At 34.6% G+C, this 22,305-nt stretch overlaps 1 protein-coding gene across 1 annotated transcript in view; it reads left to right on the top strand.

The window, feature by feature from the left end:
- The window catches only part of LOC107566236 (plexin-B2-like), a 192,573-nt gene that overhangs the window by 159,048 nt on the left and 11,220 nt on the right, over nt 1–22,305 (top strand). The window contains exons 8-23 of the mRNA XM_016251624.1: nt 767–893; nt 2,337–2,493; nt 3,730–3,841; nt 4,266–4,377; nt 6,526–6,627; nt 6,938–7,030; nt 7,450–7,537; nt 10,827–10,990; nt 11,342–11,490; nt 15,204–15,315; nt 17,896–18,096; nt 18,168–18,347; nt 19,528–19,664; nt 19,768–19,868; nt 20,932–21,161; nt 21,695–21,876. Coding sequence (XP_016107110.1) covers nt 767–893; nt 2,337–2,493; nt 3,730–3,841; nt 4,266–4,377; nt 6,526–6,627; nt 6,938–7,030; nt 7,450–7,537; nt 10,827–10,990; nt 11,342–11,490; nt 15,204–15,315; nt 17,896–18,096; nt 18,168–18,347; nt 19,528–19,664; nt 19,768–19,868; nt 20,932–21,161; nt 21,695–21,876 — 2,247 coding nt within the window. The remainder of the gene's footprint in view (nt 1–766; nt 894–2,336; nt 2,494–3,729; nt 3,842–4,265; nt 4,378–6,525; nt 6,628–6,937; nt 7,031–7,449; nt 7,538–10,826; nt 10,991–11,341; nt 11,491–15,203; nt 15,316–17,895; nt 18,097–18,167; nt 18,348–19,527; nt 19,665–19,767; nt 19,869–20,931; nt 21,162–21,694; nt 21,877–22,305) is intronic.

Here is a 22,305-nt window from a genome sequence, read left to right as displayed (position 1 = left end):
TATATATATATATATATATTATAAATACAATAGGATATATATATAGGGTTATATTTTTATATTAGTTGTATATACTACGTTATACATATTTTGTTATGTTTTTAAGTATATACTAAAAATATAAATGAAACAAACACAAATAATGCTTATTTAATTTAATTTTTTCCATTTTTTAATGCTTATTTAGATTTTTTTTATTTTTTATCTTTGTATAATTAAATGGAATTTTTGACAGTGCTTTATTTATTCCTTATTTTATATTTAAATACACTATTTATTTTCTTAAACTTTTTTGTGTATTATATTTTTATAGTATTAATATATTACATACTACATATATATTCTTTAATTATAATTATATTTGAATTATATATTTTATATTTTAAGTTATTTAATTGTATATTTTAATGGATTTTTACATTTTTGACAAGTTTTTTACTTATATATTATATATATATTTACATACACTTTTATATTACTGTGTCTATCTATATATCTATATATATATATATGTATAGTACTGTATTCCTTTATATAATTTTAAATATAAACTGAATGCATTTTTGATTACATTTTTTAATTATTATATGTAGATATATACTACTTTGAATTCATGATTTTTATTCGATTATTATTTACACAATACAAAATTGCAATGTAAAGACACAATCATCATGTTTCCCTTGAACATGAGTGTTATTTTATAACATTGCTGTATTTAATTGCATGAGGAGTGTTATGTTCTAATGCGTTATTGATTGCGTAGATGCACCAGGAGATCGGAGTGCAGTCGCGCGGAGGAAAAGAACGGTTGGCTGTGGAGTCCAAACCAACAGTGTGTGAAAATCGTCTCTTTCCACCCGCCAAATCTCAGCTGCTTGAAGTCCCAGCAGGTACCAGGCTGAGTGTCGCGGACACAATTACCAGAGTCTTATTTTTAAACCAGACTGCTCAGCGCTGATTATGAGAAAAGCTGAGCATGTCTCCCACACAACGAGGCCATATTGGTGAACAGACGGTGAAAACACAATGGGCGCTGATGGCGTGTTTAGAATGCTGTTATAAAGGTGCTGTCGTTGTGTTTTGCGCTTCAATACGTTCTCTGATTACGCGATGTGTGTATTTAGAGGACGCTTATAGCTGTTTCCTTGAGAGAAATGTTTAAAAGTTGTTATTTGTTCAAGTACATTCTTATTAAATCTTAATTATTCATTAATTATTCATATAGCCTGGCGGTTCCACCTAAACATGATGAATCTCATCGTAAATCCATAAATTTTGCATTGAATTACATGGAACAAACCCAAACCAGTCATCTCCTTGTAATCTGTATTAGGCTTGCCGCGATAGACGGTGCTGATGGTGATACCGGTGTTAAGCCGCAACACCGGTTACGTCACTTGCCCACCGCGGCACCGACCCCCACCGTCGTTTTGATTTTTTATAGTAATAAAAATAATTTAGTTCAGTTAAAGAACAGACACTACAATTAAAAACTGAACGCGGCTGCTCAATGCAGCGTGCCGAACGACAGTCGCATCACAGATCAGATTTCATTTCTCCAGTGAGGAGAGTGAGTCGAGCTGACAGACAAGAAGAGTGAGGTGAAACAGACAAGAAGAGTGAGGTGAAACGGACAAGAAGAGTGAGGTGAGACGGACAAGAATAGTGAGGGGTGAGACGGACAAGAAGAGTGGGGTGAGACGGACAAGAAGAGTGAGGTGAGACGGACAAGAAGAGTGAGGTGAGACAGACAAGAAGAGTGAGGTGAGACAGACAAGAAGAGTGAAACGAAATTCAAAAGCACCAGTATTTTGGATTTTGAAAAGCCTGTTGACTTTTCCCGTTTATCTAAGGTGATTTTGGAAGTTTTTTTAAACATTCGTTTTGTAAGTTATTTGTTATTTTATATTAGGCATAGCCTGCCCTATAACATGGTGTATTTTTATTCGTTTTGTTAATAAAAGTTCTATGTTTTATATATAGGCTAAAGTGAGTTAGACGTTGTATTTTGTTATTGCATTCAAGCAATTGATGCCGAATTGCCACTATTTGAAAGTGAAAGTAAAATGCGCACGCCGCTTTTACAAGCTATTTAAAAGCAAAGGAAAGCGAGGAAAGAGGGAGCACCCCCGCCCCCGCGGTGATACCGGTATTATCCGTGTTGTCACACGTCGAATAACCGGTGGGAAAATTTCCTCACCGTCACAACCCTAATCTGTATACAGTATATGTAGTAGTTTCAAAGATTCCTGATTGAAATTACGGATTGTTTTGCTCCTTTCTCTCATATCATTACAAGTGTGTGAGTTCAGAGTTTGTAAAATGTCCCTCAGGTTGAGATAAACGTCCGATCGCTGCCGATCCTCAGAGATTCAGACCGGATCCTCTGCGCCTTCGGCTCTTATCAGAGCAACGGCAGGATGGTGGACGGCCAAATCAGTTGCCGCTTACCTGAGCTGCATCTTATACCGCTGACACCTGCACACCAAGGTACGTCACTCACAACACAGGACACGTCATATGTGTGTCAGACTCTCTGAAATGTTGACTATGTTACTGAATGCACTGTTTATAAGTACCCTAGCCCTAATGAAGGGCTGTCTGTTCCTGAAAGCTTCTCATTTTATGTCTCAGCTGAATTATTAATTATTTTGAATTACATTTGAATTGACTATTTTCATTAAATTATTTAATAAATAATTTAAAATATATATTTTATTAACTATTTTATTTATTGTTTGTCTACATGTAGCAATCCAGTTATGTTCTAGAATTATGTAGCATTTAAAGCAATAGTTTACGTTTAATTTAATGAGTAATTAAAGATTTTCTATTATTATTTGCATTTATAATAAATAATGCATGTTATTATAATTTTATTAGAATTAATGAAAGGAATAATGTATTGTTCATAATAAATAAATTGTAATATTCATCTTATTATTTTTGTTTTAATGTTTTATTCATTTATTTTTTAAAACAACTGTTATTATTAATATTATTAGAATTCATATAATGTAGCAGTCCAGTTCTTAAAATGGTCCAGAATGATGTGGCGTTATAGCAATAGTCCAAATTAAATAATTAAAGTAGTATTTTATTTCATGTTTTCTTTTATTTGTAATAAAAAATGTATTTTATTTTATTATAAATGTCATTTATAAATACAAGAAAATTGTAAAAAATAAAAATAATACTAATAATAAAAAAAATTGTTATATTAAAGTAAAATTTGTATTAATTATTTTATTTATTTTATGATTTGCATGCTATTTCAAACGTATATTTTGTTGTTATTATTGTGAAACCCAAAAGGAGAAATTTCACACCGTGCGACCACATCTGTCCAAGCTACAAAAAGGGCAAAAAAATTTATTTAAAAAATCACCATAAAAGAAGACAGTCTGACTAATCTTCTCCTCCATTAGCTGTTAATTTGAAACCAACCTGTCTAATTTGTGAACGAATTGTTCTTTTGAGTTGATTCTTTCCACTGAATCGCTTGATTTGGTTAAACAATCGGACCGATCCAATTCAACTCATTATGACTTTGAAATATAGCTCATATAGTCTACTTTATGTCCACTTATAACGTTCATCAAGGTTTCTTGCTTCAAAAACAGTCCCTTACTGTCCTTTAAGACTGTTTTTCTACTGTATCTTTAAGACTTTGATGCTGTGATTTGCTAACCTTCTCCTGACCCTATCTGTGTATTTTTTTTGTAGATTTCGTGGCGGTTCCAGTCCAAATCTTTGTGAACGGTAGCGTGCAGTTCGCGTCCAGCGAGTACAAGTTCTACAACTGCGCAGCGGCAATCCGGAAAGCAGAAAATACACCGTACGTTTGCTGTCTGGGCTTCTATTGTCAGCACTTTATGCTGACAACACTGTGTGTTTAATGAATACAAGCATCTGTAACGATGAGGTTTACTCATAAATTGTAACGCATCACTGAAGCTGGAATTGAATTTGATTCTATAGAGACTTGCTTACGTTTTGTTTTTTTTCCCTCCAAGGGCAGGAAATTGCTTTCGTTTCTCATTCATTCATCACACATGAAAGTCGATCTCTCATCTCTTTTTTCCCCTTCTCCTTGTGTTTTAAGAGCTCTGGGACTTTGCTGATGAATGAGTATTATTTGAAGTGCGCCGGGACTATATGCTTTTACTCCAAACATTTACACACTGATGAAAAATGTAACTAGAACTCTGATTTGAACCTCTGCCGTCCTCTGCTTTAATCGCTCGCGTGTTTCTCCGCAGATGCACTTCCTGTGTAAGCAGCGCTTGGGGATGTCAGTGGAACATTGCGGCGCACACCTGCACGGATCTGAGCGATGCGGAAACCGGCGCCAATATAATCAAACACAGACAGGTACTGAACAGAGAACCAATGAGAGTTAATACAGTCTGTTAACTCTCACTTAGTACACATATACTAACGTCAGAATTATTTACATTTATTTTATTATTTTAATTTTAATTTTTTGTAAAGAAGTTGGTACTTTTATTCAGCATGGATGCATTAAATTAATCAAAAGTGAAAGTAAAGACTTTTATAATGTTACATTATAATGTTCTCTTCTGTTGAACCTTGTATTCATCAAATAATTCTGAAAAAAAGGAAATTCAACATATTTAAAAAAGTCATTTTAAATTGAAATAATAATTTATAATGTTCCAGTTTTAACTGTATTTTTGATCAAATAAATGCAGCTTGAGTGTAAGAGACTTCAGAAACAAACAAAATAAATAATACCAACCCCTAACTTTTTACTGGTAGTATACGACACCAAAACATCATAAAATGAGTTTGAAGCATCATATTAAAATCGAAAAATCAACATGAAATGGTGTTCACAACCGTTTTACTTCCATAATCAGATGTATTTCACAGAGAAACAAGGATATTCATTGAAAAAAGTGGGATTAGTTACTTGAATAGAATTTTTGAAGGGAAACACAAAAATGTACCTCCTCACCATCCTTGAGTTGTTTGAACAATTATTGGCTATTTTCCCTGCCATTGTCGTCCTAATGATGTCATCTGTAATGGAAAATAATTTATTAATGCACTTGATAACTTTTAAAGGAATCGTTCACCCAAAAAATTTAAAATTTGCTGTAAATGTGCTCACCTTCAAGCCATCCAAGATGTAGATGAGTTTGTTTCTTCATCAGAACAGATTTGGAGGAATGTAGCATTACATCACTTGCTCACCAGTGGATCCTCTGCAGTGAATGGGTGCCGTCAGAATGAGAGTCCAACCAGCTGATAAAAACATCACAGTAATCTACACCACACCAGTCCATCAGTTAATGTCTTGAAAAGTGAAAAAGTGCATTTGTAAGAAACAAACCCATAATTAAGAAATGTTTAACTTCAAACTGTTGCTTCCGGCTAATATACGATTCCATAATAATCCATAATATTGCTTAAAGTCATCTCATCTGAATCAGGAGGGAAGTATGCTCAGATTAAGCACCGTTTACAAGTGAAAACAGTTCTAAACCGTTCTAAACAATGGGCTCGTATTTTAAATTTTAAAGAGTTGTTTCTTATAAACACAGATATGTCTTTATATTTCACAAGACGCTAATTGATGGACTGGAGTGGTGTGGATTACTTGTGATGTTTTTATCAGCTGTTTGGACTCTCATTCTGACGGCACCCATTCACTGCAGAGGATCTAGTGATGTAATGCTACATTTCTCCAAATCTGTTCCCATGAAGAAACAGACTCATCTACATCTCAGGTGGTCTGAGGGTGAGCACATTTTCAGCATTTTTTTTTCATTTTTGGGTGAACTGTTCCTTTAATACCAGGAATGTATATTAGGCAAATAAAGACATTTTCTGACTTTCATTCTAACCTTCGACGGCGAGTGTTTTAGCAGTCTTGCAGATGAGGAAATGGGCTAAAAATGACACGTATGAAAAAGCACACATCGAGTAAACGTCTCGGTGATGTATGTCTGCTATCAGCACCATTGATTTGGGCCACTTTGATTAGTTTCATGTGCTTCTTGTTTTCAAGCACCAAATCCAACTGGTCTAGATATTTAATTTATTTATTTTCTTAAAACCATTTCTTGAAGCACACAGCTGAATCATTGTCGATATCCAATGCCAGCAATTTCAGAAATGGCCTCCACACTGTTTGATATTTGCTGCTTCCTGGAACAGCTACACATGACTGATGAAATGGACACAAAGTAAATGACTTTAATGCAAAACACATTAGCTGAATCGGCAAAATAAAATTAAAAAAATGGATGGGAAAAATGGATTATATGCAATTAGCCACAGTCGCCAATGTCAGTGAGGATATATTAGATTTCAGCTGTAAATAAACGGTTTTATTCATACACATCATCATAGTTAATGAGTTTTTCGGTTTCAATGGATGTTCATTAATTTAAGTCAGATGTGAATGTAAAATCACTCAGAAAATAGCCATAGATTAGTGTGGACTTCAGCAGACTCAGCTTTCCTGAGTTCTCCGTCCTCCCTGGGTTCTAGAACAAGAGCTGTCCGCGGTTCGAGAACCCAGATCCTGTCCTTATCCCGGTCGGATACAAAACCCGGATCAGTTTTGAGGGCATCAATCTGGACCCGTACAAGGTGAGTTCAATCAGTCTTGGTTTAAAGGATGTTTAATGGTGTTAATGTTTTCTGGACAGCAAGCGAAAAACACTAATTGAGAAAATGCTTTTTCCCAGTGCACTTAGAATGCATTTGTAATCCATTATAAATCATAATTCACTTTCCTCTAAACAGATCTGTCCGAATTTGACTTTCTTCAAATTTTTCTTTTTTTTTTTTTTCTTCAAATTTGTTCCCTTGTCTTCCTCCATCATTTCCTGTCCTCCTACCTGTGATTAAATGTGGCAAAATGCTTTTTGTTGATGTTTTATGAATTGCGACACTTCAGGGTCGTGATTTCACCATCGGAACAGAGCTGATGAAGTTTGAGGAAGATGTCAAGACAGAGCCGGGACCCTTCTACTCTTTCAGCGGTTATACGGTTAGTTTCACACACACTCCATGTCTATTTCTCTCTCTATCGGCATGTTGCCCAAGGCAGACTGTTGTTCCCCTACTGTAAATCTTTTTATATAAAAAGCTCTTACTAAATGATACGCAACCAATTAGCAATGTAAGGGACACCTGCCTACACTTCAGTGGCTCTTCTGGCAGTTTGAGATCATAGCTCCCCCTGTTGGAAAGTCTCCAGGCTGTAATTCGTCTCTAGTGTTTAATGTGGAGGAGAGAACCGTAGGTGTTGAGCGGAGAGAGCAGCATATACTCTTCGGCTGCTTTTTGACTTCCTGCCAAACTGCCCGTGGATACGGAAAGGAATATTTTTTACCTAAGATGAGCTCTTGTCCAAATGAGACGCTCCTGAAAGCTGGTCTGACTCACCCTCTGATCTGTCTCTTCCAGTTTTCCTTTGATAAAGCTCATGAGACCAACGTTCTGTTCCACGTAAGAGACAAATACATGGGAAAGAAGATCGACAGCAGTCTTAGCGGTAATCGCTTTTGCATGCTTTTCATCATTTGCTCACCCTCATGTCATTCCAAACCCGCATTACTCTTTCTTCTGTGGAACATAAAATAAGTTAGTTTGAAGAATGTGCTGATTGCTCTTGCAGTGGACTTGCAATGAATGGGAACCGAAGTTTTTAAGCTTCAAAAATGGACAAAAATTAAAGGGTTAGTTCACCCAAAAATGAAAATAAATTCTGTCATTCCTCGTGTTGTTCGAAACCCGTAAGACCTTCATTCATCTTCGGAATACAATTTAAGATATTTTTGATGAAATATGAGGGCTCTCTGACCCTCCCATAGACAGCAAGGTAACTACCACGTTTAAGGTCCAGAAAAGTACCAAGATGATCGACAAAGTAGTCCGTGTGACATCAGTGTTTCAACTGTAAAGTTGAGCATGTGGCGGCGCTGGCCCAGATCCGGCGTAATGACGTCATCACACCAGATCTGGGTCAGCGCCGGCACCGCCACACGCTCACGTCATGGTACTGTCGTGAACGCGCGTCCAAAGTAGCGTAGAGATGAAAATGTGGAATAAAGTCGTTATTTTTGTTTTCTCTGCTCAAAGAAGTATTCTCGTAGCTTCGTAACTTTACAGTTGAACCACTGATGTCACACGGACTACTTTGTCGATCATCTTGGTACTTTTCTGGACCTTAAACGTGGTAGTTACCTTGCTGTCTATGGGAGGGTCAGAGAGCCCTCATATTTCATCAAAAATATCTTAAATTGTGTTCCGAAGATGAACGAAGGTCTTACGGGTTTCGAACAACACGAGGGTGAGTAATGACAGAATTCTCATTTTTGGGTGAACTAACCCTTTAAGGAATCAAATGATCTGATTCTCATGTTAAACTCAGCGACATGTTGAACTTGAGAATCCAATCAATTCAGTTTGTGAATGATCATTTGGACTGGTTTTGTGAATCAGATCCACTGATTTGTTGAAAAGATTTGACTTAAAAGAATGATTCATTCACAACGTAAATTTAGTTGTTTCTCACTCAAAGCCATTAAATGAGATTAGAAGTCTTGAATATAGCACACGAGTCATATGAAATATGGTGCTTTTGCATCTTTTTTTTGAAGCTTGTAAGGGGCAGTCCTTATTCATTGTTATTACATTACATTAAGTTACCTTGCTGTCTATGGGAGGGTCAGAGAGCCCTCAGATTTCATCAAAAATATCTTAAATTGTGTTCCGAAGATGAACGAAGGTCTTACGGGTTTCGAACAACACGAGGGTGAGTAATGACAGAATTCTCATTTTTGGGTGAACTAACCCTTTAAGGAATCAAATGATCTGATTCTCATGTTAAACTCAGCGACATGTTGAACTTGAGAATCCAATCAATTCAGTTTGTGAATGATCATTTGGACTGGTTTTGTGAATCAGATCCACTGATTTGTTGAAAAGATTTGACTCAAAAGAATGATTCATTCACAACGTAAATTTAGTTGTTTCTCACTCAAAGCCGTTAAATGAGATTAGAAGTCTTGAATATAGCACACGAGTCATATGAAATATGGTGCTTTTGCATCTTTTTTTGAAGCTTGTAAGGGGCAGTCCTTATTCATTGTTATTACATTACATGCTTCTCATATAACAACTTAAATTCAGTCGTTTCTCACCCAAAGCCATTGAATGACTTTAGAACAGTGGTTCCCAACCCTGGTCCTGGAGGCACCTCAACACTGCTCGTTTTGCATGTCTCCTTAAGTACTTTTCTGGACCTTGAGGTAGTTACCTTGCTGTCTATGGGAGGGTCAGAGAGCCCTCAGATTTCATCAAAAATATCTTAAATTGTGTTCCGAAGATGAACGAAGGTCTTACGGGTTTCGAACAACACGAGGGTGAGTAATGACAGAATTCTCATTTTTGGGTGAACTAACCCTTTAAGGAATCAAATGATCTGATTCTCATGTTAAACTCAGCGACATGTTGAACTTGAGAATCCAATCAATTCAGTTTGTGAATGATCATTTGGACTGGTTTTGTGAATCAGATCCACTGATTTGTTGAAAAGATTTGACTCAAAAGAATGATTCATTCACAACGTAAATTTAGTTGTTTCTCACTCAAAGCCGTTAAATGAGATTAGAAGTCTTGAATATAGCACACGAGTCATATGAAATATGGTGCTTTTGCATCTTTTTTTTGAAGCTTGTAAGGGGCAGTCCTTATTCATTGTTATTACATTACATGCTTCTCATATAACAACTTAAATTCAGTCGTTTCTCACCCAAAGCCATTGAATGACTTTAGAACAGTGGTTCCCAACCCTGGTCCTGGAGGCACCTCAACACTGCTCGTTTTGCATGTCTCCTTAATCAAACACACCTGATTCAGGTCATCAGCTCATTAGTAGAGACTCCTGAAATTGGTGTGTCAGAGAAAGGAAATATGTGCAGTGTTGGGGTGCCTCCAGGACCAGGGTTGGGAACCACTGCTTTTTATTTATATTATTTACTTATTTATTTATATGATTTATTTTATTATATCATTTACTTATTGCATTATTTATGCAAAAAAGCCTTTAAAATTAAAATAAATTCTTACAGGTTTGAACCAAAATGAGTAAACAATGACAGAAAATGTAGACTGATTTTGTGAATCGGATCCATTGATTCATTCAAAAGATTTGACAAAAAAATTATTCATTTTCCAATTGTGCTTCAGTACTTCACATATAACAACTTAAATTCAGTTGTTTCCTCACTCAAAGCCAATGTTTGATTTTATTTATATTTATGTAAAATGCTCTGTTTTTGTTTATATTATGTAAAAAATATTTATGACATTTTATTTTATTATTTACAGTACTTTATTTTATTTTTTACAGTACATATTATTTGTGCAGAACATTTCCTACAGGTTTAGATATAAACTATACCTTTAAAAGACAGAAAATGTAGACTGATTTTGTGAATCGGATCCATTGATTCATTCAAAAGATTTGACAAAAAAATTATTCATTTTCCAATTGTGCTTCAGTACTTCACATATAACAACTTAAATTCAGTTGTTTCCTCACTCAAAGCCAATGTTTGATTTTATTTATATTTATGTAAAATGCTCTGTTTTTGTTTATATTATGTAAAAAATATTTATGACATTTTATTTTATTATTTACAGTACTTTATTTTATTTTTTACAGTACATATTATTTGTGCAAAACATTTCCTACAGGTTTAGATATAAACTATACCTTTAAAACTTTTTTTTTAAGCAAGTTCCTCTGGTGGTTTTACTCTGGGTTTGTCTTTCAGTCACTCTGTATAACTGCTCTCTGGGACGTGAAGACTGCAGCCTGTGTACGAACGCCGACCCCAAATATCAGTGTGTGTGGTGCACGCAGTCCAGCTCGTGCGTGTACGACCAGCTCTGTGCCTCGAAAGAGCCGGAGGAGTGTCCCGACCCCCAGATCACTGACGTGAGTCTCCGCTGATGAGCCGAAACAAGCCAATGACCCTAAAACTCTGGGTTTTATGAAACATTTTCTAAATTAATGTTGTGATTTTGACAATCCTCAATACTCAAAACACAGCCCGAGAAAGTTCAAGCAATAATTTATAACTTTTCTTGTTCTCCTTTCCGGTTTTCACAAATTGTTCGAGTAAAAATCAGTAGAAACCTCAGGTCATGTTCTACTCACATGGCTGAATTACTGCTGGGAATACATTAGCTTGTTTAGAAATATTCATCTTTTTCTGTTGTTTTAGTGAGACTGGTCATCTCTGTGGTCTTTTCTCCCTGATTCAGGTGTTTTTATAATGTATTTCAGATCACACCGAGATTCGGGCCGCTGAAAGGAGGAATAGCTGTCACTATTAAGGGCTCGAACCTTGGCATTCAGAAGGATGACATTAAAAACATCACAGTGGCTGGAGTGCCGTGCAAACACCTGCGGGAACGGTACTCCGTCTCAACCAGGTAACAACACACACAAAAGCTGAGCCGCTTCACATGAATAGGTATATATGCATATTATTTTTTTCAACAAGTGCTCAGTAAATTGAGGTGCTTAAACTTCAGATATTGTTTGTTAGTCTCACGAGACAAATAAATAGCAAATATTAAATTATCAGTATACTTGTCATTTCATATGAAGATTGCACATTTTGTAACCTTGTTACAGAAAATACAGTTTACACCAGTGTTAATTTTGACAGCAAATTTTGATTTAGTTTTAGTCATAGTCTTTTGACTAAAATGCCATTTAGTTTTAGTCATATTTTAGTCATCTGAATTGTTATTAGTTTTAGTCAACTAAATCTACAGTAAATTTAGTCAGCTAAAATTTAATGGGTTTAGTTACAGTGCATTTATTAAGCGTTTCTCTAAAATTTCCAAACTCATTATATAGGTTTGATATTAAGGTTTTATCATGATAGACACCGATTTAACTGCGGTGACACACAACTTGCCTTTATGTTAAAATTAAATAAAACCACTTCTCATAAAGAACAAGAACATGGTCTTCTTTTTAATGAAATGCCAATGATTATATAGGCTAATTATGCATTCTTTATAGCAACTTGTTTACCATATTCTTCGTTCTTTCAAGCAGACATATGTATTTCTATAAATAAATTTAGATTCATCTTTAGGGCTACTAAAGTTTTTCAGTCAAGAGGAGTGAGTGACTTTCTGTCTTTCTGTTGTTGCTTGGTTAACATCAATGACTCGGACAATAGCAACTAAATAAGGCTGCTGTCCCTTTAAAACTGAATGCGCAGCTGCAAATGGATGCAATGTACTGATACACGTTCTCCCTACTGTTTACGTTCACTTAAGACGTAATAAACTATGTTTACGCGAATACTCGTCAAAACAGACCATTCAACATCATTTTGTGTGTAATTCTCCGTTCATGAGACGCGAGAGAGTACTCGCGCGCTGTGAGAGGCGCTTTCTGTGTGTGTATGCTTCAGTGTCTGCGCTCAGAAAACCGGACCGAATCGAGTTCTCTCTTACGTCGTCAGATTTATCCATATGTCTGCTCTTCTCTTACTCCCACATATTGACATTTTTTTACGTTTTATGCGACGTGCAGCAAGTGTACGTTAGCTTATATCCCACCGGTTTATATGTAAGCATCTAACCTTCGAACCACACAGCAGATTTGTTCTGAATTGAATCTCTTCCCAAATCGTCCCTCCCTAACATTTTCGTCTCTTTTTTTTATTCGTTGACGAAAATGTCAATAGATTTACGTCATAGTTTTAGTTCATTATCGTCTCGTTGTCGTCGGTAAAAAAAATGACGTTGATAAATTATGACGAAAATTATTCGTCAACTAAATTAACACACCACGATTGGTCATGTTGTTGCAGTAAACATAATAATAAATACATAATATATATATAACAAACCTCAAAATTAAAAAGATTGTTTATACAAATATAAAATATTAAAATACATAGTATTATATAATACAATTAATAAAATGTTTTTACATAAATAAAAAGATTAGCTTGTTTGGGACCTTACATTGATTTATACTTATTGATAAACGTACCCTAAAAAATAAAATAAAATCCAGTCTACATTAAAATATTTATAAAAATTTTGAGATTGTATATTTTTAATTGTTATAGAAAGTCGAAACTGTCTGACCTCTGAGGTGGGTCAGGCCAAAATCACTATTTTACTGAGGGATATAAACGTTTGATGTGTTTAAAACTAGTTTTATGTTATATAATAGTTTATCTGTCATATCTAATAAAAAAAAACATGGGATTTGTGCTTGTAATGCTTTTAAAAATGCTGAGCATAGCTTTAATCCTGTGTGACTTCATGGTCTCTATATTTGAGTGTTTGGCGGCTCGGATACAGGAATAACTAAACAAGTTCGGTTACTGCAATACATCACAACATTTTTCATAAACTCTCACAAAGTGTGTTTGGTGCTGAACGAGAGCTCTCATTAAATGAAATCCCTGCTGGACTTTTCGCGTGCAGATCTCAGTGGTACCAAATGGCCTGGTTTTCAGCAAATGTCCTGTTCAAGAAATCTGGTTCAGTCAAAGCTTAATTAAAAAAGAATTACCCAGAATTCAAACATGTAAAAATGCCCCCAAGTATGATCCAAATAATGCCTTTTAGAATCTGCTCAAGGCGTCCTATTGTGCTTGAAATATTAAGCATGCACGAGTTTGTCTTTGCGGTTCCTCTTGTAGAACAACGTTAGATTTGTACAGGTTTGAAATATAGAGCGTGCTGTGTGGATTCGGAGCTTTTCTCACAGGCAATGTCAGGCTTGGCTGAGTCAGTGATTCTACATCAGGGTTTATCAGCTCTGTTGTGAGCGTTCTGCCTGACTGAGTGTTTGTCTGGCTGCTAACAAGTTTGAAAAGGATCTTTCACAGGAGAGTTTGGCTTCAGAATGGTAAATAAGCTTGTGGAGAGATCGCTGTCAGAAGAGTCTGTCTGGGGAGGTTGATGTCCAGGTTTGGGGGTAACAGAGGATTGGTTTTCTGATTTCGGCCGTTATGAATCTGGAATCTGTGGGCTCATCTGTTCAGCACTGATGCTTTGGGTGTCTGGGTGGGAAAAGTTGGTCCAGCACTAATGAATCTTGTCTTCTGCACATTTTGACCTGATCTAGAATCCATTAGGGTTAAAGGAACGTTCCGGGTTGAATATAGCTTAAGCTTTATGGACCGCATCTGTGGCATGCTGTGTGCAGAAAATTATTCCACCTTGTGCTTCAGTTTGCAGAAACTATAAGATAGTCATTCAAAGAACATAGAATATTTTAATGCATTTTTAAAAGTATTAACTTACTATTTTATTTATATTATTTACACACACACACACACACACACACACATATATAATAATAATAACACGTAAATAATAATACAATTAAATTATTAATTTATTTTTATTTATATATATATATATATATACAATAACAGTTCTATTTGTGTATATGCATTTATTTATATGTATTAAAATATTAAATATGTGTTAAAATAATATATAATATTTTTTTTAAATAAATTTGTAAATGTATTTACAACTTTATTTATATTGTTTGTTAAAACATTAAATTAGTTTTAATATTCTATTAATATTATTTGAACACACACATAGATATATGTAAATAATATAAATAATATAATGCAAGTAAATTAATAATTAGTTTTATGAATGTCTAAATGTATTTATAATTTGTGTATACATTTATATTATGTAAAAACATAGAATTATTTGTGTATATGTATTTATATGTAAATAATAATAATACAATTTTATATATATAAGATTTGGAATTTTATTTAGTAGATGTCAATAAATAATATGAATTAAGTGTGTGTGTGTATATGTGTGTGTGTGTGTGTGTGTATGTATGTATATATATATATATATATATATCTAGGTGTATTTATTTAGATTTTTAAGAAATTTATTTTCTATTTATATTATTTACATTCAAAATGAATTAAAACAAACAAAAGTTCGCAGTTCTACAAAAGGCAAGTGTAATTTCAGTTTGTAAAAAGTGATTTTCTTGCTTATGAACATTGCAATACAATATAAATAGTATTTTGTGGTACTCAAAAGCATGTGACAGATGTTGGTAGAACTTGAGTGTCTGGGTCTTTAGTTAAAGCAGTTTTCGTGTGTTTGTCTGGCAGTGTGGTGTGTGAAATCGGCCCGGCGAAACTGTACAAAACCGGAGAGGTGGAAATCGAGGTGGGCAGAGGAAAGAAAGGCGTATCCACAAAAACGGTCCGCTTCACCTACAGGGTAAGTCACGATTCTGCATTTCCCAGCATGCACTGCACACACAATAATTCAGTGAAACTCTGAAGGGCTGGCGCTGTGAGTGGTTGGTTCCACAGGACCTTCTCTCTGCGTGTGTTATGTAATGCTGGGCTGTTTTGTGTGTGGCCACCGGGCACACGCTCCTGCAGGCCTAATGATTATCAGCCTGCTGACGGCTTTAGCAGACTTTATTGCATCAGTTTTTCAGGGAGCTAGGCTGTCACAGTCGCTCCCACAGGTGTTTGTTCAGCAGACGGACGGCTCTCGGACAGCGCGCAGAGGCATTTCCTGGGATTATGTCATCATTACAATAAGATAGTAATGCATAGGGCGTCTTTGTCATTGCTGGGTACTTGCAGTTCTTGTGCACAATTATTACTGTAATATTACAATTTATATTAATTATTACTTATATTATTTATGTAGTACATACAATATATATATATATGTATGGCCTATTTTGTGTCATTTATGTAATTTAATGAATGTTTTTATTAAATTTATAAAAATATATAATGTTGTGATATTTAATTTTGTAATATTAACTTATATAACATGAGTTATAAATATTATATATAGTCTTCCGTATTCAATTTAATATTTACTTATACTAATGTAAAAACATTACTTATGTATTTTGAATAATTAATGTAATTATTAAATTAATAAAAATGATGTAATAAAATGTTGTTTATTTTATAATATAATATATATATATATATGTGTGTATATATATATATATATATGTGTGTGTGTGTATATATATATATATATATATATATATGTGTGTGTGTGTATATATATATATATATATATATATATATATATATGGCCTATATTTATGTAATTTAATGAATGTTTAATTAATGTAATTCAATTAATGTAATTATTAAATCAATAAAAATGTTGTAATAAAATGTTGTTTATTTTATTATATATATATGTGTGTGTATGTGTATAATATGTGTGTGTGTGTGTGTGTGTATATATATATATAATAAAATAAACAACATTTTTATTCATTTAATAATTGCATTAATTGAATTACATTAATTATTCAAAATACAAAATACACACATTATATATGTATATATAATTTAACATAACTTTTATGGTTTAAACAAAGAGAGTGAGATACACACCTCAGCATTATATAAACAATAGACAATAGTTTTATTTAAATGTAAAAGAAATAGTTATGTAATTTACCTTTTATTTTATTTCTATTATTTACTGAGTTTCTATTATTTATATAAATAATATTGTACAAAAACATATAGGTTTAATTAAACTTATATAATACTATATATGCATATTCCATAAGGAAAATATATATATATTCCATAAACAAATATAAGAAATTAAGTGTGAAATGTGAAGATGAATGAAAAGTGTCAATTCGCGTAATTACATTTCGATCTGTGAATCAGATTGCCTTTGCGCGTTGTTTTTGCACCGTTGAGCCTTACAGCCAATCACACACGTTTCTGTTGAGTTTATGAATGCAATGGCCAATCAGTGACGTTTAGATTAGTCAGTGCTGAAAACTCCAGCGGTGCGTCCAAAATCGCGTACTTTCTGAGTAGGTACTACATTTAATTAGAATTTAAATCACAACCGTTAAAAAGGTACGTTCTACACAGTATAGTAATTTGGGTAGAATGAATGAAATTCAGACGTACTACGTCCGCCATGTTGGTACTGTCACATGACCTACCTGCGTCAGTTGCGTTGCTTCACTGCCATTCAAAAATCCTCTCCCGTGGCCTCATGGGAAAGTAAAGTGTCCATCGTTTGCGCACTTTAGAATCTGAGCAGAAGAAGTAGGTCCTCCGGGTACTTTTCACCTACTGTTTTTCGAATACTGTGAATTTGGACATACTACTTGCCTCTCAAACTGTTTTTCGCATACTATATAGTAGGGAAGTATGCGATTTCGGACGCAGTGCACTGTTTTGTTGAGCGCATACGCTCACTGACTGAATTCTCAGTGTTGCCAGGTCCGCAGTTTTCCTGTGCAATTGGGCTACTTTAACACTATTGCTGGGTTGCATTTCATGTCTGAAAGTTGAAGCGACCCCAATAAAGTGATATTTAGACCCTGGAATGCAAATACGAAAAACCTGGCAACCCTGTGAATTCTGTGCGTTCACGACATGAGTTCCCTCATCATAAACTACAAAATGCAGATACGAATACATTAATTCCAAAAACCGTGTATTTGACCCCCCGGAACACGATTTGTATCGATGTACCCCCACCCCGAAAAGTGATTGGGCTTGTTTTGGGTTAGTTTTGAGTAGCAGTTGGGTGGGTTTTGTTGTGAAAACCTTGCAACCCTGTGAGGTCGCGATGCAAATTCCATTATCATAAACAACGAACTGCAGATACGAATAGATTCATTTTGCCGCTCCGGTGATTATAACGGTTGTTTTTGCATAACGTAAGCTAGACTAGAACTAGACTAACGTCATGGACCGACATGTTTGTCTGTGTAGCTAGAATATGAAGTATCGTCTTAATTTACAGAAGTGACGTTTACACAGTCTCTCTCTTTCTCAGTTTGTAGAGCGATCCAAGCACAAAAACGACACCGTGATCATGTTCCTGTCACCTGTGGTCAACGAGTCTCAGTTCTTCAGGACTTACGTGCAGCTCGATAACCTCCAGACGGAGCTGACGCCGTTTGAGTATCACCCCGACCCTACATTCGATCGCCTCAGCAAGACAGATATCACTGAGAACAGCATGATCATCGTCACTGTGAGTATCTGCTCGAAATGTCATTCATGCGGGGGTTTCATGCTCGTCAACGCTTTTTTGGTGTGCCTCAGGGTCGTGGCTTTTCTAAAGCGATGACGGCGAAGGAGGCGCAGGCGTTTGTGGGAGACGCCCCGTGTAATGTAAACACGTTACAGGATGATAAATTATTCCTGGACCCGCCCTCAACCACACCCAGTGCTCGATCCAAGAGACAGAGGAGAGACACCGGCTCCGACCCGCTGGACCTGGTGGTGAGAGAACAATATCCTTCCATTCATTCTACCCTCCTTCAAGCCTCATATTTATTCATCCTTTCACATATTTATTGGTTTCTATTTTTTTTTTTAATAAATAGTTATTATTGAATATACTTTTTTACTTCCAGAGAAATAAATGTGTGTGTGTGTGTATATGTATAATTTATATATCCATCAGTCCATCTATCACTTATCTGTCTGTTCACTTATTCATCTATTTATCCATCCATCATTTATTTATATTAATTTATATAATTATTTATCCATCCATCCTTCATGTATTTATATTTGATCATTTATTTATAACAAAAAATTATTTGCACCTATTTATCTATGCATCTATCTTAAAATTAAAAATATTTTAGTATTTTTTAAACTAAAATAAAGTAAAAAATTATACATTATTTTATATTTTGTGTATATATATATATATATATATACACACACATCCATTTATCTTTCTATTCACTTATTAATTCATTAAATATATTTTTTTTTACATTTTTAATTTATATTCACCAGTCCATCACTTGTCTGTCTATCCACTTATTCATCTATTTATCCCTCCATCCACCCATCATTCATCCACCTATTTATATTTATTTGTTTATTTATATTAATTATATATCCATCTGTACATTTACCTATTTATCTATTCATTCATTCACTTATTTATTTGTTTGCTTGAATATTTATTTTTACATTTATTTATTGTTCTATAATTTCTCCTATTTATTTATACATTTATTTATTGATCTATGTGGATATCTTGATATTGATATCCACACATATGTTGATTTCTTTATCATCCTCATTTATTTATTTGTTTGGTTATATATAAATTCATGTATCCTCCAACACATATTTTTCATTCATCCATTCATTCATTCATTCATTCATTCATTCATTCATTCATTCATTCAATTAATAATTTATGTATGTATTCATTCAATTAATAATTTATTTATTTATCCATACATCTGCCCATTTATTTATTTATCTAATCATCTTTCCATCATCCACATATTCATATATTTATCTATCCATCCACACATCCGTTTATCCATCCATTAGTTTTTTTCAGTCATCCACTTTTATCTATTCATTCATTCATCCATCCCCCCCCTAACGCAGTCTGTCTCTCTCTCTCTCTCTCTCTCTCTCTCTCTCTCAGATTAAGTTTGGCAATGGCGAGTGGTTAGTCGGCTCAGTTCGGTACGAGAGGAAGTACAATCTCCCGCTGCCCATCATCATCCCAGCGGTGGTCGTTCCCATGCTGCTGATTATCGCCATCTCCGTCGTCTGCTACAGGTTAAAAAGAAGAACTGCACTTCCCACAATGCCCTTGATCTGTTGGTCTGAGTGAAGGTTTCATGTAATGAATTTGTGAATTCATCTAATCATGTGTGTGTAGGAGGAAGAGCCAGCAGGCAGAGCGAGAGTACGAGAAAGTGAAGCATCAGCTGGAGAATCTGGAGGAGAGTGTTCGTGACCGCTGCAAAAAAGAGTTCACAGGTCACATGTGCACGCATAATCCCGTTACCATGGCAGCAGGGGTGTTTTGAGCATGGCAAAAGATGATTTAAGACTCTACTCTAAAACTAGTTGACCTCACTAATTTACTAGTTGGTTGTTGGATGACTGCCATCACTCATTCCTAGATCGATTATCTATCTTTCTACTTATTTTTTATTTATTAGTCATTTATCTGTCCTTTAACATTTATTTCTGTATTTATTAATTAATTATTATTTATTAATAATGAAGTAATCAATACATATTAATTATTAATACATATTAATTTATTGATTAATCAATTGTTTATCTATTATTTATTTATTATTCCTTCATTCATCAACCTGTTATTTATTTATGAATTTATCATTTAATCTACTGTTTATATATCTTTCCACATATTTTAATTTATTGGTTATCTATCTGACCATATATTTATTTATTTATATATATATCTATCCATCCACTTATTTATTTATCAATTAATCTATTGTTTTCCTATCTTTACAAATATTTTTTTAATTGACAGTCACTTATCGGTCCATTCACATTTTTTATCTATTTATTTATTACTTTTTATTTTTCAATTAATCCATTATTTATCTATCCTTCTACCCTTTTTTTTTCTTTTTTTTTAAAAATCCATCAGTGCATGGTATTTGCAGTGTTTTTTTTGTGTGTGATTTTGTTGTGTGAATTTATTCAATACGGAACAATATAAATTATTGAGAAATACGTGTATAGTATTTAGTATTTTACATTTTTTTATTAATAATAAAATAATTAAAACATTTTTTTTTTTACTAAGAATATACAAACAGGAATGAGAACATAAAAACACGTATCAATTCAATCCTCCCTCCCTCACTCACTCAAAAAAGTGTGGTTTTGATACGGACAAATGAAAACAATCTGCACATCTGGGATCTTGAGCTGGTCTTTAATTGTCAATCTGGTCTTTAAAACGCAATCTCAGAACTGTCTGCATAAATTTACTTGGATTTGCAGTGTCGAGTTTGAAGCAAGCACGTCATTAACGTTGGACGTGTCATTTCCGGTGCAGATCTGATGATCGAAATGGAGGACCACACTAACGACATCAGCGAGGGCCGGATCCCGTTCCTGGACTACAAGACCTACACCGACCGCGTCTTCTTCCTGCCCTCGAAGGATGGGGCCAACGACGTCATGATCACCGGCAAACTGGACATCCCAGAATCCCGCAGGGCTACGGTCACCCAGGCGCTGAACCAGTTCTCCAACCTGCTCAACAGCAAAACTTTCCTCATCAATGTATGAAACACACACACAAACTGTAGTTATGATCCATTTAAAGACTCCTCACCTACTCGATTTAAACCATTCTGTGCGGTTAATAGCGGGAAAGGTCAGTAAATTAATATTTGACGATAATTGTCGAAGGTTTCTCATCAGGAACAACACACATCGGTGATGAAGCCTTTAGACATTCGCTCAATTATACCGAATGACACTAAAACGGCCCCAGAGGACTCGATCAGCTCCTGCGCTCTCATTAAAGTCTTTTATATTCATGGCACAAACACAATTAAACATTAACATCTAATGACACACATGCATACACATAAACAAGCACACGTCAGTGTTTTAAGTCTGGCCTGTAATTATCTCCCCAGTGTTTATATCGTTACCCTCCACATACAAAAGTCCATCATACAGACAGTAATAAACATAATAAACATTAGAATATAACAAGATGTAAATCTGAATGCTGCACACTTTTAATCACACAGGGAAGTCGATTTGATTTAATTAGCGTTTGTAAACCGTAATCTCTCTGTGTGAAGTTTATCAGAACGCTGGAGGGCCGTCCGGATTTTAACGCCAGGGCCAAAGTGTATTTCGCGTCTCTGCTGACCGTAGCGCTTCACGGTAAGCTGGAGTATTACACAGACATCATGAGGACGCTTCTGCTGGGGCTCATGGAGGATTACGTTCACAGCAAGAACCCTAAACTGCTGCTCCGCAGGTGAGATGCCGTCTGACGCTGCATGCTAAGTCTGATGCATATTGTACAACAATGGCAACATTTTTCAAAATTCGTAGTCTGCAGTCTGATTGGCTGGCTTTACGCAACTTCTGGAAGCCAGGTGTTATGAGTTAGTCAGGAACAGTGTTATTTTAGTTGTATTTACATACTTGTGCAGTATTTATTAATATTCAGAATTTGTTTTTATAATTTCAGTTTTCACACGTCTCTATTTTGCTTTAAAAAATTAAGCTTACTTTTGAAGCCATAAAATAATGAAGATGGGAGAAAAATATAAATAATGTTTATCTTGATCCTAACAATAGACTTTTTAAAATTATTTTGTAATATATATTATGATTATTATTAGTATTATTATTTAATTTTAAGGTCATTAGAATAGATTCTCTTTATTATAATAGTGATTTT

This window comes from Sinocyclocheilus grahami, unplaced genomic scaffold (assembly GCF_001515645.1).
Source record: "Sinocyclocheilus grahami isolate Dianchi unplaced genomic scaffold, SAMN03320097.WGS_v1.1 scaffold1062.1, whole genome shotgun sequence".
NCBI classification, from domain to species: domain Eukaryota; kingdom Metazoa; phylum Chordata; class Actinopteri; order Cypriniformes; family Cyprinidae; genus Sinocyclocheilus; species Sinocyclocheilus grahami.
The sequence above is the reverse complement of the archived record's forward strand: the minus strand, read 5'-3'. Positions and strand labels throughout refer to the sequence as shown.